Here is a 17,561-nt window from a genome sequence, read left to right as displayed (position 1 = left end):
TCAGGGCATATCTCGTGAAAGATACAGAGTGTTGGTTGCCTGGAAGAGATCACTACGTAAAAGGTCGCCAAAATTGGATCCTGCTTTTATATAGGCTGTATCCATGTTTTGTATTTTTTTTTCTCTTTATGGTGAAGTATAAAGTAAGTAATCCAACATCTCTACGCAGATCCAAAGGATTAAGCCTATCGAAAAGAACTTGATCGTCGACAATTCGAGCTGCTCTACGTTGAATGTGGCCAAATGGAAGAAGCTGGTACTGGGGAGCTCCATACTCCAGCAGCAACTAACAAGGTGCAAATGAGACCCTAGTCCATTTAGATAGAAATTTTCCTTGAATAAAAAAAATAAGAAACAGAAAAATAGTTATATTAAAATTCACTACGTTAATGTCGGTATAAATAATTATCCCATAAAAATTATAAATGCAAGCTCATTATTCATTTCATATCAATGCACATAATACAAATAGCATACACAAATTAAGCTGTTAAATGATATAAACGTAAACAAATTAGGGATTGGATTCTCTTAATTTTCACCAATCACGTGCTACTACCATCTCGCCACTTATTACCATTAATTATTAATATTTTATTTGAACTAGTTTCTGTACATTAAATTACCTGTATTAAATGTAATTAAAATAAATCATAAATTATTTATTATTATTATTAATAAAGCCTGCGTATACAATTTGTCACCAAGGCGAAGTTACGATGGGCGAAGCTAACGACTAAAAAAAGAACATGATTAAGCTTAGAATGTAATGAAAGCAAAGGTGCGGCCATCTCGCGCATGGTAGTGGATAGTGTTATCACATTACATTGTGTATCCTCAGAGGCATAGAATAGTTTTGTCAAGTTTACCTTCAACAAAGTCATAAAAAAACTGCCGCGTTGTGTTAGTCGAGCAAAAAAGTTTAATTTTTTAGGAAGTCGAGGTTAATTTACTATTCTTCTTGGCCTCGCTAATCAAGTACACACCCATTGGTCTTAATTGTATCTCATCCTATCGGACTATGACTGTGCACATATTTTGTGTATTACTATTTCTCCTGCGTTGCGTCTTTGAGATTGGGAGTCGTTATTGAATTTTTTCCGGAGGATATAATTAGAAAGAAAAAAAAACATTGTAATTTTTTTGAGTCAAAAACTTAAAATATTACCGATAAATGTCCTAGACTATTCTAAAATCGTTTCGATATCTACTTGTTTATATAAAACAATACTGTTTCCGATGTCAGAATGATCGAATTCAAACAATTCACTAGTTCCAAATAGCAATCGACAAACCGCCTATTAAGGATTTCCATTTCAATGTTTAATCGCTTTATATTGTCAAAATGTTTCGTTAAATTATTCATTGGCATATTTCAAAGGATTTCCCTTTTTCAGATTTAGATTAGAATGTGACACAAATAGATTTACACCGCGATAGATACGGTATCATTCGAATTTAGAAAGAATGAATAGTATTAATGTAGTCAATTTCGATAACTTTTCATTTTAATATTTGGTCGAGAAGACTCGAAATATTGATGGGTATAGTAATATGTTCCGGATTTCTAAGACAAATGAGATGCAATAAAATATAATTAAAAATTAGGGTTTAGGAATATTGAATTGATATAATTATTAGTTATTTCAAACTACTTTGTTTCGTTCTATTGAACATAATCCCCATAATGCCTGAGATATCACTTTATACTAATAATAAAATAAACATTATAATTTAAAGAATACATTAGAATTCGGACAAATCTATGAGTTCATAATAGTTAGAAATAGTTATTCCTTTTTAATTCAAAATATATTCTAACAGAAAATGTTAAAAAAGACATATACCCGTTCAAAAGGCTACTTGTTAGGGGTATTACGAGTACAAATGTGGAGCCATTGACATTTCACTGGCATGTAATCTGAAAAGAGCCATTGATAGTCGATGATGTGGGCGTTCAATAAAAAATACATCACCCTGATTCAAAAGATATTCCATGACGAAAATATTTTTGTAAATATTATAATGCTAATTGGGCATTATATATTCGAACATTAAAAAATATTTTAACTATTGAGATAAAAAATCTTTTAACTTTTTATAGAAATTGTTATATGCGCTATTTTGAAAGAATTATATCCTTAACTCTAATTAAAACATAATTTAGGAAATTTTAAATAAACATAGTAGATACAATTGTATTGTTATAAGATGATTAACTTCCTATGAAAACAATATATACATTTGTATAATGCATAGCATCTATAATTAAAAAAAAACAATAGCAGATATTTGCAAACAATTATAAATTCCAAATATATTTTCTATTGCTTTTGTAGTATTAATTCCACGCATTAACTGGTACTTTTAACAAGAACTCGAAGATTTTAATGCATAGAAAGTAAAGTGATGAAATAAAACCTGTTAAAATGTGAAAAGCATAATATTATTATCGATCAATGATATATTCTTATATGTTGTATATTGAATAAAATATTTTCAAATGAAGGTTGGTTTATATTTCAACAGATGCTTAACAAAATACACATCCCTGGAAATCTGAACAAAATTGCGGATATTTACATCCGCAGTAATCACAAACATTCATTCTAATTTAAATATAATTTTCGTTGCCTAACTTCAAAGAGATACTACGTTCAACTAAAATTATTACATATATATTTATATATATACCTACACATATATACATGATTATGTTTATTTTGATCTGTTAAGTTGAAAAGACTGAATCACAGGAAATATATAACTTAACCTACTGACTTGAATATAAAGACAATTGCGGATTCATAGCACTGATAAAATAAACGTCGCGGGTTTACCCACGTAAAGTTAAAAAAAAAAACATATTACTGCGTTTTAAGCAAGACGCGATGGTCTAATTTCAAAAATATTAAACTATATAAATTCGTCTTGGTATCAAGTTGACGAGCGGTTGATTAACTCCTTCTTTAAATTCAAAATATCGCAAAATCCTTTTCAAATAGAAAGTCTCTATAAAATATCAAAGATAACGATACGTGTATCTACAGCTGGTCAGTCAATGGGGACGTTGCGTTTTATATTTATGGTTTTTATATTTATTAATTTGAACTCAATAATAGTTTCGTACTTTTATTTATAAATAATATATATATATATATCAAGGGTGCTTTATTTGAACATCAAATATTTTTTGCTGAAGATTATTTAAGACATTATACTATATATCATGTATTGGATATAAATTGTATCTCGGGTAAATAAGGGTTATAAAATGAAGTCCGAACTAATTGAAAAATTCAACTTCCGCGGGAGCAATTCGAGGGTACCTACAGTGCTCTCAATCTTTGTAACAAACATAAATCTATCCAACATCGTAGTCCGACAGCATGGCTGATATTAAAAGGAAAGCTATATAAATTTAAGATTATTTTTATTAAGCAGTCTAAAATATTAAAAAATAATTTCTATGGTGGTATATACACACAATTTATTTCTATATATTAAGATTTTATTTCTTCATCCATTCAAACATCCAAGTTTTCTGGCTAAAAGCCAATCCAGACGACAAAGAAATTTAACTTTGTGTAAATAGGTACTTACATTTTCGTCGAATCCGTCTATATAAATAAAGATATAAGTAAAGATAGAAATATTTCTTACGTAAATTAGCTTTACTACGATTGTTCATCATCATATTCAACAACAACAACAATTGATGACTCCAGATGCTAGACTCTAGATGGTAGTGCAGTTGAACTATGAAGGTGCTTTTGTAAAGAGGATGTTCATATGCGGTAGCTAAAAGCGAATATTACCGAATGCTGAATAAATTATAAGTACTGTGTGTACCCTTTACTACTTATATTTAATGCTTCTATAAAATGCCCGCCGTAAAGAAGCATTGAGCGACTACAAATAGACTGAACTAAATTTCTCTTTTATAGATTTATCTATAGATCGAGATTCAATAGCTGTACCAGTTTTCTTTAGATTTATTAGATTATCATCCCAAGTAATCTTAAAATTCATATTTTTAAATACAACCGACCCCGCTTTCTTATAAATTAACCATTCAGAATAAGTTTAACGATTTGCTATATTATATGCGATAAAAATTCTAGCCCATAATAAATACTAACTTATATTTAGGTAAAAAGTGCATTACAGACGGAGAAAAATAATATTATTAAAATCGTGCCTAGTGAAAAGTATGCGTAATTTGTAACACAAAAACATTCATTTAGAAAATGCCACAATAATATACTAGAAGCCAAACCGGAACCGAAACTATAAAATCGAATAAAACATTAACACATTAGTCCATTCAAAACGTCATGCCAGAATAACTATATATAAAATAGTATAAAAAATATTCAACGCCTAACTACAAAATCAATACAAAAAAGTGATATAAAAAAGAGAGTCCAGTTTAACTACGTGCTTCAAACGGATACAAGTCTAAAAGGGACTCGTCAGATTGGTAGTAGCCACTTTAAGGTTGGAGTGTATATATGTGTGTGTGTGTGGGTGTGTTGTGCGTGGTTTTATTTATTTTGTCTTGTTTTATGAAATTTTCTATAAAGGTAAATATTTGCCTTTAATGAATAAGAATAAACATGAAATTAATTAACTTTAATCGCATACTTAATACGACATTACAAGAACCAGTTCAGAGATAAAATTGTTTTATCAAGACGGCGTCTAGTGTTTAATTGTATATACGTGATTACGAGACACTTGATAAGACAAGTCTTGCTTCAATGAGATAGATTCAATGAGACTACATTGGTAATCTAATAACAATAAATAGAACATTTTATTGACACCATGAATGCGATGGGCATCTGATGTCAACTATAAGAATCAAATTTAAAAATAAATATTGACTTGGAACGCGTTTCGTTGTTGAATTTTCCTGTAACTGTTAACTGAATCACGTAAAAATATTATTTTGTCACGAAATAAATTTACATAGTTACGTAGGGCAAACAATTACTCTTTGTTGATCAAAAATTTACAATATGAATGAAATTTACGAGAGCTTACTTTTTAAATTGTTTTAATATCAAAGCATATAATATAATGTTAAATAATATGATTTAAATGGAAAATATTAGAAATAATACGTCACAATACAAGGACGATTTTATGGTATTGGTAGGCGGAAGGGCAAATGGGTCACTGATGTTAAGTGGTCACAACCGCCCAAAGACATTGGCGATGTAAGGAATATTAACCATTCCTTACATCGCCAAAACACCACCAACCTTGGAAACCAAGTTGTTATGTCCCTTATGCCTGTAGTTATACTGGCTCACTCACCCTTCAAACCGGAAAAAACAATATTGAGTATTGCTGTTTAGCGGTAGAATACGTGATGAGTGTGTGGTAACTACCACGAAATAAAATATAAATATAAGAATGTGATTAAAATTACGGAGAAAACTGTTTATTTGGTGAAAAATATTTACAAAAATAAGTCTTTATAAAAATAAAATACTAACTATTGACTAGTTAACTAGCAGACCCGTGCCCACTTCGTTGGGCGGTAAACATTTTCAACTTGTGATTGATTGGCCGAACATTAGTAAAATTGTCTCGCGTGTTTGATATTTTAAATTATCTCTTAAACTATGCAACCAAAACACAAACTGTAAAAAATGAATTTTATCTAAATAAAATTTCCTTGGTAAATAAAATTTTTAATATAAAAAACTATTATAAATATGTTAGATATATGCTGTCGCAGACTTTTTTGTAGGCATAATCAAGCTCTACAACTATTCTTTAGAACTCAATCATATATCTGTCGTTGCTAAGGTCGTGTTCGTAAGAAACGTTTTCTTTCGACCGTTTTTTCTCCGAGTTACTTTGCAAATCCCATTACTACGAAAAAGTCTTTTCATTTTTCGGGTTTATATATAGCCTATGACACTCACAAATGATGTGGCTCTCTACTGGTAAAATATTTTTTTAAATCGGTTAAGTAGACCCAGAGATTGCCCCTTACAACCTCACAAACTTTACCTCTTATAATATCAGTACAGATAGTATAGATAATGCGAAAAGGATTTAGATATTAAATAAACGGAATTTACAATAAAATTAATGCAGTCTCATCTGGCATTCTAATACAACTTACATATTAAGTCTCACTTCGAAAGGTATGAACCTCAGTTACTTCTTACTATATTACCTCAAATAATAAAAAATAAAACAATAGGAACCAACTCGTCTGTTCATTATACATATCTAGGATACCTTTTCATCTACTATATAATGATTATAACGAAATAAATTTGTAGAAAATAAATTAATTGTGTTTTTCTTGATGTTACGTCCAAAATAAACTTTATAGACTTTATTTAATATCTTTTATGACACAGGTACAATTTCATAAAAGAAAAACCACGATCTTTAACTAGTTAATATATAATTAAAAAGATAACATTTTGCTTACTATAAGATGCTGCACTAATTTACTGTGGTTTCGCGTGCTATTATGATGTGTTTCAATTATTTGCTGTGATTTTTTATAGCATCTGACTCGAGAGCACTTAAAGTACCTTTATCGAGCAAGATTAACTGTTAAGCAGCTTTAATTAAATAAAAACAGAGAAATTACCTTCATAATAATATTTTCCACTTAACCTTTAATTTATACTAGAGACAAAGAACACATACATATTTTATGATTGACAAAGTAAAACTTTCAGTAAAGTAAAGTTTCAGTCTAAAAATGACAGCAATCTAGATTTATAGAAAATTTAATTATTGTGTTAGGACAAATATAAATTAAATTATTTACAATACGCCAGCTGGACACTTTAATAATAATAACCGTTAGATAAAAACTAGATTGTTAAATAAACAAGCAATAGTGGGACAGGTCGTTAGAGATAAAGTATGATAAGATAATATAAGTTCTGCCAGAATATTCAACGTGATCCATAACGATGCTTTTTTCCATATTCGTTCACAAAAAAAATACTTTTAAACAAAATGTAAATGAAAAGATGTATATTGTAAAGGAAGAAATATGTATACAAAACGCTATGCTCAAATCCCTAATTATGAATAGGAAGCGTTTTGTAATTAACGATAAGTTTATAAAACTTGCTGACCTTACCTTACCTTAACAGGTCGTTACCGTTTCATAACAATAAGAAATATAAAGGAAAATTATTTTTATACACCAACTCCACTTTTATACTAACACTTCTTCAGTATTATTGTTAGATAGTCTGTGGTTTTTATTTATAGCGAAAGTCATTTATTCTTACAATTTATAAATTTATAATTTGCTTTAAAATGAACAATTTAAAAATAACTGTGTAGGCTGTCTGTATTGTTATCATAGTATTTATTTTTATAGATCAGTGTGAACAATTTACGTTCCAAAAATAGCCTGTTATAATATGCTACATTTTAAAAGCAAACCTATGTTTCTGTTTGCACAACCCGCATGCTCCCTAAGCCCGCCGACGCCACCCCCACCGCTACCGGTGTGTCGCTGGTGGAAAACTGTCTCGATGGATCGGTAATAATATTAAGTTCCTGAGTAAAATATCATTAGTTTTCGACTCACTTCATATCACTATTGCTTATGTATTTCTGTATGTATTCTCGATAACTTGTTTGCGTCCCGCTCTAACACAAAGACTGTATTGGAGCGCAGCGTAAACAGTTGCTTTTTGTCAATATCCGATGTATAATTTTGTTGTTAGCCAGATATTAAAACATCGTTAGTTGGTATATCAATATTTGTTATAAGGCGACATCACATACAAACATACAAATATGATTAATCCTACACGTAAATAAACTAAATATTTATTGATTTTTAATTAATCATTTATTGGGAAACAAACTCTTATGTTAAAATAATAAAGTGATTATATTACGCAATTTAACAAGCTAACCATATACCTCCAATATAATAACCACGACCACATTGTAATAAGCAATTAAGAAAAATTATGTCATACAATTTGTAAGTGGGGTAAATTAAAAAATTGCCGCGTATTGAGGTTAGGTTTTGTTATTAGTGCTTTTTCGTTTTAAGTCCATGAATGCCAGCAAGTGCGTTCTACTGACACACAAAACATCTCACAAAAACACAAGTCGAATAGGCCCGTAACGTGAGCATGGATGTGGTTGACCGCGCCATGTTTATTTGTCTTCCACCATTAGTCGAGATCAATTATATTTTATTGGAGAAATCGACCATAACACCAATTTTGTGCGTTTTTAAGCTTATTTACTTTCTAATAGGAAATTAATTGCTGGTCAATGGGTTTTATTTTTATGACTAACGCTTGTTTAATTATGTGTTTCTATATTTCAGTTTCTTGATAATACTTTTATTCTTTATTTAATTTTATTCTTATTTATAGTTCCATTAGATTAGAAGGGATGTAATTTTTTTATTACTTACTTTACCCACGGCAACTATATGTAGCATGTTTACGTGTAAGTCAAGCCAAAGATATCGTTGTCCTAGCAAACGGAAATACTACACCTAATATATTATATAAGGATGTATTACAATAGTTCAGTATATCCATTTTTCTTTAATTACTAGAATAATAATAATCTCATTTATATCATAAATAAGAGAGGTTGTGTGCCTGATAATATTTTTACCTCTTCGCGCTTTATCGCAGCTAAAATATGACATAATTAACATATTCTGGCCTTTGAGGGGTTAACCCTCTAACTGGTTTTTCGATTATAACACGGACGAAAACGCGAGCGAATCGCTAGTACTAAATAAAAAAGATTTCTCGATCCAGATTAAAATTGAAAGCATGATAAACAAAGGCTCACCATTCGACTTGTTTGAAGGTGCTATAACATTGTTCAAGAAAACCGATAAATCCAGCTAGGTCTCGTTCAATTTAACAAAGCATTTAAGTGACTGCAAGGGGTCAGCGCACGCTGAATGGAATTCAATAATACTATTGCAGATTAACAAATAACATAAATATCGAAACAATTTAAGAACTTTTATATTTAAATAACAATTAGATTTAGGGACCAAAAATATACACTACACTCGCCGTTATATAGCAGTACAATAAGTTCAGATAATTATGTGGGTAGATAAATTGTTAACAGGTCATTTAAACTGGGGGGCTATTACAGTGACATCGGACAAAAAGCGTTACCTCACGTGCTCTACAAAGCGGAACGCATTTACATGCGACAATTTAGTGCCGATACATATTCAAGGTCTCTTTTAATGTTTTCTGTTGGTGTCATTATCTTAGTTTACCTAAGCAAAGGAAACTCAAGTTGAAATAGTAGTAGTTAGGTTTTATGTTAAGCTTTGTCTTAAGACTGAACAAATTTATCTGAACTATGCCATAATGTTCTTTAGATAACTATTACAGTAGCAACTAAGGTTCGATTCACAGCTTATTAAAATAGTATAATCTAGCCCGTGACGAGAAAGATTTTTTGTGTTCTTTTCGCAGATAGATTAAAAATATATGCATAATTTTACGTAGGAATGAATTATAATTTAACCTTGCAGTAATTTAAATGATTTTATTTTGGCTAATTATTAAAAATTACAAAAGTAAAAACATTTGCAAACTCTTAAACTTACCACTAATTACAATAAAAAAGAAGATTTTGTGATAAGCAATGATGACTGATGTTTGTTTTTTTGAAGTGTAATAATATGTGTATAAGTGGCAACTACCAATCTTAATTCCCTTAGATACCTGAATGGTATCTCTTCTCATTGTGAGTGACTCGTCGATGCGTCCGTCGGTTTCTTGTATGTTGTCGGCTGCTACCGCCGTCTCCACGCGGACCACGAAGCGGCTGATTGCCTGCTGTATAATATATGATAACGCCTGAACATCGTTTAGAGAACCTTTCTATACAGTTTGTTCTTCTTTATATAATAACGATGAAGCTTCATATGTTTTTGTAATTGAACATAGCCATGGAATGGGTCAAATGTCATTCGCATTTTATGTAAAAAAAATATAACGTCTATTAAAAAATATAGTTGCAAGTACATATTGCATTTTATCTCATATAAAAGTCATCGGCATGAGATGTTTTGATAATGCGATATGTTCGCACGTATGTATTGAAATACTCTTTTACTTCTATTATTTCTATTTTAATATTATACATATTTAAAACTTAGGACGTTTTTCGTTGCGCAACAGATTATTATAAAAGTTCGTCGACCTCAAAGTCCGATAAGGGCCGAGGTGAGGACGTTATCAGGTGGCGCAATGCAGGCCCGAAAATGGTCGACCTAAAGGCTGGCATTTTGAGAGGTGAGCGATCAATACGCTTATGGCATAATGGCATACTCTTATCTCATAAGACTAATATTTAAACTAACTGCCATTACAATATTAAAATAATGTTAATAACATATGTTTTAAATATATACTAGTAAATTTAGGAGTACTATTATTTTTTAATAACGCTACTTCTGTACTAAATAATTCGTTATAATAACAAGTCTCGAATGGCAGACAAAATGGCGACTACAATAATGCACTGATTAAATAGGCAGTAACAATTCGAAACAATGACACGGCTGTGACTCAAGTGCTAACAATGAGAAATGAATTAGTTTTATACTATTTTCGTCTTACTATAGATTTTTTTTCAATGTATGTATTTAATTTGATCAAAACAATTATAACGTATAAACTTTGTTTTGTTTTTAGAATGTATTTAGCTTTTTATATCTGGTAAAAACTTTGAAAATATTTTGTCTATATTTTAATCGATGCCTATAATCTAGCTGTTATAACTTCTTCGCGGCTTTCATATGTTTTGTTTTTCTTCATATTACATTAATTTTATTTTCCTCACATTAGTTACATTGATATTGTAAGATATTAATAATACATCAAATATTTGATTGGTTTCATTTGAACAGTTCTGTCTATAGGTAGTTTTTAAAAACAAAAATACTAAACATTTTTAAGAAAACGTGTATCTGTTATTCGAACGATATCAGAAAAGTGAACGCGAAAATATTAAAATTTCGCATAGAGTCATAAATGAACAGCCGGCATAATTCTATACGCACCTCATCACGTTTCACCTCGGGCCAAGGTTTTAACAATTATGGTTTGTATTTATACGCGAGTTGCACTGCAAGCACAAAGCTGAACCATTAATGAGTGCCAGGTATCTAGTGTAACATTACGTGCCATTACGATGATACAGTACCGTGATGATAAAGTGTGGTTGTCGTGCGTGTGGGGTCACCAACTATCTAAACCATAAAATAAAAAATAAAAGTACACATGTACAAAATGAATATACTATCGTAATCAACGAACGCTGGACCTCGTTTATTAATTGTTTAGATTTCCACCGACAGATTTTTTTACACCGCGTGAGAGCGAAGGTCGACCTCGTTATTTAAATGATTTCTACTACCGGAGCATTACAAGTTACAACGTCAATGTAACAATGGCAATAATGTTAGCAATCAAATTAAAATTATAAAAACATAAACGTGTTTTTAGACTAATTTAACTAGAACTGATGTTAAAATATCCGTTCTGACAAATGACAAGATATTATAATAAAATGTAATGTTAAATATAGTTTATGATGGTTCAATGTACGCGTGTTCTAATTTTGAACAATCGGAGAACAGATTCAAGATGGCCTCTTCGTTTGACCCTCGTTGGTGAAATAAGACTTGAGACGCTAAGGTTCCGATAGTTTCGCGAGTGTCCAGCATTCATCGACGGCGACCAATTGACACTTGACCCCGGCAACGCTTTTGTCGCGACCTTGGACTCGTAAGTACTGGAGATATTTCGTTTATCATGTGACGTCATCAATTAAGTATAAATAATTAGAATTTAGAAGCAAAACCAGTACTCGCGGGTCAAGAATAACATACCTATTACGATTAGTTCAGGCAACAGTGTTAGAAGCGATTATTTGCATCATTGAACATCAATATCACCTTACCTTGGGGCTGATGTTGTGCGACGTACGGTGCAAGAAGTCGTGTACGCTTCTTTTCATAACCTTTTTGTGTGATGTCACCTGTGAAAGACAACCATGCATCAGCTCTGAGGCGACATTGAATATTGTAAACATTATATAACATCAAGCGAAGCGAGTATTCTAAAGAATTCTTTAAAATATGATCAACACAGAATTTTCAAGACAAGGTAACTTTTTATTAAAAAATTTTTGGCTATAACATAATATGTGATTAAATATTTAAACAGCAGTTCCTTCGCTTATATGACAACAACTTACACATTAATATATAAAGATATTTATTTTAAGTATATAATTACAGCTACTGACTCTCTAGTTTATATTATCGATACAATAAACTTGCAAAAGAATTTAAAATACGAAATTATTCTTAACAAAAAACTAGTAACGAGAAATCGCTTGGCACGAGTTTCCTTTGATCTATCAATTTCATTGCTCACTTTCTTGTCTCGTCGACCGACTAATGAAAACATACAGAAGAGTCCTTATATCCCAAAACAAGACTTATTTTGTTGATAGCACATAAAGACTGCACAATATTATTATTTTAAATATTCAAATACATTGTTCGATTTTATAAAAACCAGAGCTAAGAATATTTGTATATTAACGTCATTTTCAGTTTATATTAATTAAATGATAGTGACATCGTGAGGACATTTTTCAAGAACAGAGATGTTTGTAACAAATCAACTTAGTGACCTTACTGGCGATAGTTATCGAGCTGATACACAATTTGCATTTCTTGCACTCTGCCGAAATGAAAATACAAATCTTGTAAATAGAATAAGATAACGTCACTTCGAATGGAAACCGTATTTATTATAATTATTAATAATAATAATGAAATAAGTATACTTATTTGTATTAAATTTTTATTTATCCGCACAGTGATGACATTTTATCGATACCATATATAATCGATGTTTGTACCACTAAACATAACAGTGAAAAATAATATAATTAAGATTTATATATGAATTAGTTATTGATGATATGTTAAATAAACAATTACTTTGGTACACGTATACACAAGTTTTGCTAACTCGCTACGTCTGGATGAAGCTTGGCCACTATTTTATTGGTTAACACTATCGTTCAGACTAGTCGCGACGCTACTTCGAGCAATCTATAGCGTATAATTAATATGTTTATATATTCAATATGTAGTAAGAAATAAGACATAACCTTATGCATAGGAAACTTATAAATACTTAAACTAGATAAATAGTAAAATCATAATGAAATTCCATATACGTTTTAAATCACTGGAATGACATTTTCCACGTCAAATCTAAGAAAAAATTCGTTTGTTCGATATAAGTGAATGTTTTAATCGTTTTATCTCGACAAGTTCTAAAGATAAGACTACTATAGTCCAAATAAAATAACAATACTTTTTTTTTCTTTCGGAAAACATTTATTATTGTTACCGTAAGTATCTGGAATTCTTGATTAAAATTATAATAATAAATAACCTATCATAAATGTTTTAAGTATGTAAAACAACTCATGCTTTCCACTTCAATGTTTTGATTTGTACTTATGTAGTTTATTGTATTTTTCAATATGTTTGCATTTTATATTATGTATTTAAATCTATAAAACTATGACTTTAACTTTTTCTGTTGCTATTACCAAATATTTTATTATAGATCTTCAATTTCTTGAGAGTTTTTCGGGATAAGTTATCCTTTGAACGTTTTTCTTATTTTTCATTGAACATTTTAAGGATATTCTTTATGGGGGAACAAGGAATAAATAAGTTTGAAATTGTGTAAAATTAACGCGCGTCGTGCAATCAATCAAGCTCCCATTTTTATTACGTTATTAACGTTCTAATTCAACCTCCAATATTTTAGAGGTTAATTAACCGATTTATCAGTTTCTATTTATTTTTTGTAATAGTAATAATAATGTTATGTAAGAACAAATTCGCTTAGGTCCACTAGTCCAACATTTAAGATATTTTTTATCCCTGTTTTTGATTTTTTTTATTTCTCTCTGGCTATATTTATGTAATATTTTATCTTTGGTTATGTAAGTTAAATTTATAAGTTGTCCCTACTATTTTTATAATAATGCACTACATGCTTAAGTGTTTTACACAAACTACGAATCTGAATTTTGTATATTTTAATTCTAATATTAATTGTAAAACTGTAAAACAAATAAATAATAAATAACAATGGTTTTATATGTTATTATCTTATATCGTATAAGGTATTTAAAATAATACTAACTTTATATCCAATCACAGAAGTACAAACAATACATTTAACAGACATGAAAAACCCTTAAATTATATTAAATATTTAAAGGCAAATTGTGGAGTAGTGATATACGACGTGTTTTAATTGTTAAATAATTTTTAACAGCGCATGTTTTTATGGTTGGTGGTTTAAGTTATATGTTTATGTATTAGCTTTTGTCTATCTATTCAATAAAAATCGGCGGACAATATTAAATGACATTTATTATTGTTATTTTTTTCCTTTAACTATCCTGTACCTTACAACATGGATATAACTTTTGTATATTACTTACAATCGTATTCCTCATAAAGCTGTTTGCATCACAGTATAAAGTTACAGATTACAACACCGCGACGTTTACACAAGAAAATAAAGTTACTTATGTTTATACAAGTTTAAACTTTATTAGAATCACTTAATAAATTTACAGTATTAGAATGATTTTAATAAGTACAGAGAGACACTTCTTCCATGCTTGTGGTTAATTAGTCACTGTAGCAGAATTATAGATTCTATTAATTGGAATGTTTCCGCAGTACTGCCAACTTTCGAGATTTCAAAGTACTTATAAATTAAAATCAAAGACAGGGACTTATACAATTAAATAATGTTTATCTTGCGAGCTATATTAACTTCAGAATGCACAAATAAAAATAATAAGTTTATATTAATATGTAACAAGAAAAAAAAAAATAATAACGGAATATTATCAAAAATGATTCCACGGAATGAATCATCGAACCAATTTCTTCGAATAGTGTCACAATTGTGTTCCATCAGTAGAAATGATAACTTACAATAATCGAGACAGCCCTATAAGGCGACCGGTCCATTGAATATGTTATCTGTTGCTGTTGTTTTGTGCAATGACGGTAGTGACTGTAAAACGTACATGTACATAGTAATTACAATGTATATAAATGTAGCAATAATCTGGCTGCGTTATGAGTTTTCTTTAGCCTACAAAGTGTAGGCTAAGGAAATCACGTTTAGATTAATTTTTTAAAATATCTTTCTCTCGTTACAAATGAAATCGTTTTCTATTACCGAGTATTTAAGCCGATTATCCGCTACGAGGAATATAAGCGACATCTATTGTTTGTAGTATTTTTCATGGTAGTTGACCTGAATTTTAAAGTGACTTCCGATTTTATAGCCTCATTATATGCAACTGTTTGTCTCTCCATTTGATTATTTGTTGTTTGTAGCCCAAACAATATATTGGCTTTAAAAGTATTGCAACCATAATAAAATATCAAAAGATGTACAGTCACCAAGTTAAGTCATAAATATATTTAGCTTTTCGATGTAAGCTATCACTGAATAGCTTTATACCAATTACGCATTATAAAAATAATGTGTGTTTAAATAAGTTTTGACGGCACAACATACTTGTATTTCTTTATTATTAAATACGTAAGTAAATTTTTACTGGATGTTATTTTTTAAAAAATGATAAGACTCTATGTATATACATACAATATACTGTTAAATTTGTAGGTCATTTAGATGATGATTGCTGCGACATATTTTTGCGAATGCATAATTTTTTATCTTTATTCATAATGCCGGGTTTAGATTCTTCGAAGCCGATCGATAAAAAATACGATAAGGTATTACTTAGAAAAAAACTAACTATTGATAAATATTAGGAGTCATGCCGGTAAATTAATTTTTAATATTTTTTCAACATAATTTCATAAAACAAAACTATGGGCATTAGAATAAATATTTAGTAATTTTGAAAATGTTTTATTGGTAAATTCTTAAAAATGTAAAAATTGTGTCTATTCCGAAGCGTGCTTGAAATACATTTTTCAAGTACACAAGAACAATTATTAGCAGAGCGTTACTAATGAAAATAACATGAATCAGGTAAAATATTAGTAATGTAAACTCGTACTCTACAACTGATTGAAAGCAGCTAACTCTCTTTATATTTGCTATTTTTAAGTGAAATTGTATCATGCAATTTTCAATTCAGGTTTTGAAACTAACATTTTTAATCTGAATGTTTTAAGTTTCAACACACTCGTTTATTTAAATTTTTTAAAAAATTATAAAAGTGAAATGATATTTGTAAGAATTTTATTTTAATAAATGCACGTAATCTATTTAATAAGAAAGATTATTTTAGGTATTTTTTTAATATAAATAAAACATTACGAGAAACTATTGAAAACACTCAAAAATCAGAATAATAAAAGAGAGCATGACACACTTTTATATTTGCAGTTACCAATGATATACTTCCAACAAGCTGACACTTTGAAATACTGATTGCACAATTTTTTTCTGTAGTTAAGAGCGGTTTTTTTTTGGCAACATAATTGTACAGTATTTACTATAAATACCTTTATTTTACTATAGAAAACAATTTTAAACATTCATGTTATTTTTAAATAATATTAATTCAAAATCAGCCGGTTATTTTTTGTAAAAAAAAATGTACATTTGATTTCAACAAATATTCCGCGATTGTACGAAAACAAAATACTTCAAAATTCTTATGTGTGATTGTTTATTCAATGAAACAGTAAACGATATTTATTCGATATCGTAATTATAAAAAATAAAATTAAACCAGCGAGGGCTTAATGCTCGACAAAGTGTTCTATTAATGCTCGGATGTAATTACAGTTACCACAAAATATAAAGTGTGGTATGATAAAATCAATAACTTCCATTAGAGAGTTATTTATGTTTCAATATTAAATTAAAGTATATTATATTATCATAGAAAACGGAACCGACGAAATCTTAAAATTAAACCATTATATAATAGCGTTTTTATTTGCTTGTTAAGATGAACGCTTAAATTGCAATTGTTGATAGACAATGAACATGAAATATGAAGAGTTCAAGTTTCTTGGGCGCTTCTCTGACAGATAAACATGATAGGATTTTCTTCAGATGAACTGGTTTATTTTAATTTAATTAGTTATAAAGTTTATTTTAAACGTTTATATTAAAAAGGCAGACAGACAGACGAGTTGCCTTTAAAACTGGGCAATGCACGATGTATTGGGAATGCTTTATATTACTTCCTGGGCGTTAAATATAAACACAATGGTAGACATTAAAATAAAATTTTCAATTTATCTATACAAAATTCATATCACTCAATTTATAAATAAGTAATTTTCAAAGAGATTATGATATTTTTAATATAGTTTTTATTTTTATTAAAGTGAACTACACAAATATTTATAACTAATTCTGGATCTAAATTTATTTTTGTTTAATCTGTTGCTTATTACTTCTCTTAGCACATTCACAAACTTCAAC

General features: G+C 29.4%; 1 protein-coding gene across 7 annotated transcripts in view; it reads right to left on the bottom strand.

Annotated features, from left to right (window-relative positions):
- Nucleotides 1-17,561, bottom strand: part of LOC126780449 (disco-interacting protein 2) — a 64,061-nt gene that overhangs the window by 32,762 nt on the left and 13,738 nt on the right. For 3 of the 7 annotated variants that reach the window (XM_050504941.1, XM_050504944.1, XM_050504943.1), the window contains exons 2-3: nucleotides 11,980-12,057; nucleotides 9,735-9,848 (exon numbers count right to left, since the gene is read on the bottom strand). In XM_050504941.1, coding sequence (XP_050360898.1) covers nucleotides 9,735-9,848; nucleotides 11,980-12,057 — 192 coding nt within the window. Of the gene's footprint in view, nucleotides 1-9,734; nucleotides 9,849-11,979; nucleotides 12,058-14,565; nucleotides 14,754-17,561 lie in introns of those variants that run through there. The other 4 variants (XM_050504942.1, XM_050504949.1, XM_050504945.1 and 1 more) reach the window with 2 other exon arrangements.

The sequence above is a fragment of the Nymphalis io genome, chromosome Z, assembly GCF_905147045.1.
Source record: "Nymphalis io chromosome Z, ilAglIoxx1.1, whole genome shotgun sequence".
In the NCBI taxonomy this organism is placed as follows: Eukaryota; Metazoa; Arthropoda; class Insecta; order Lepidoptera; family Nymphalidae; genus Nymphalis; species Nymphalis io.
This window is presented reverse-complemented; position numbering and strand designations above follow the sequence as displayed.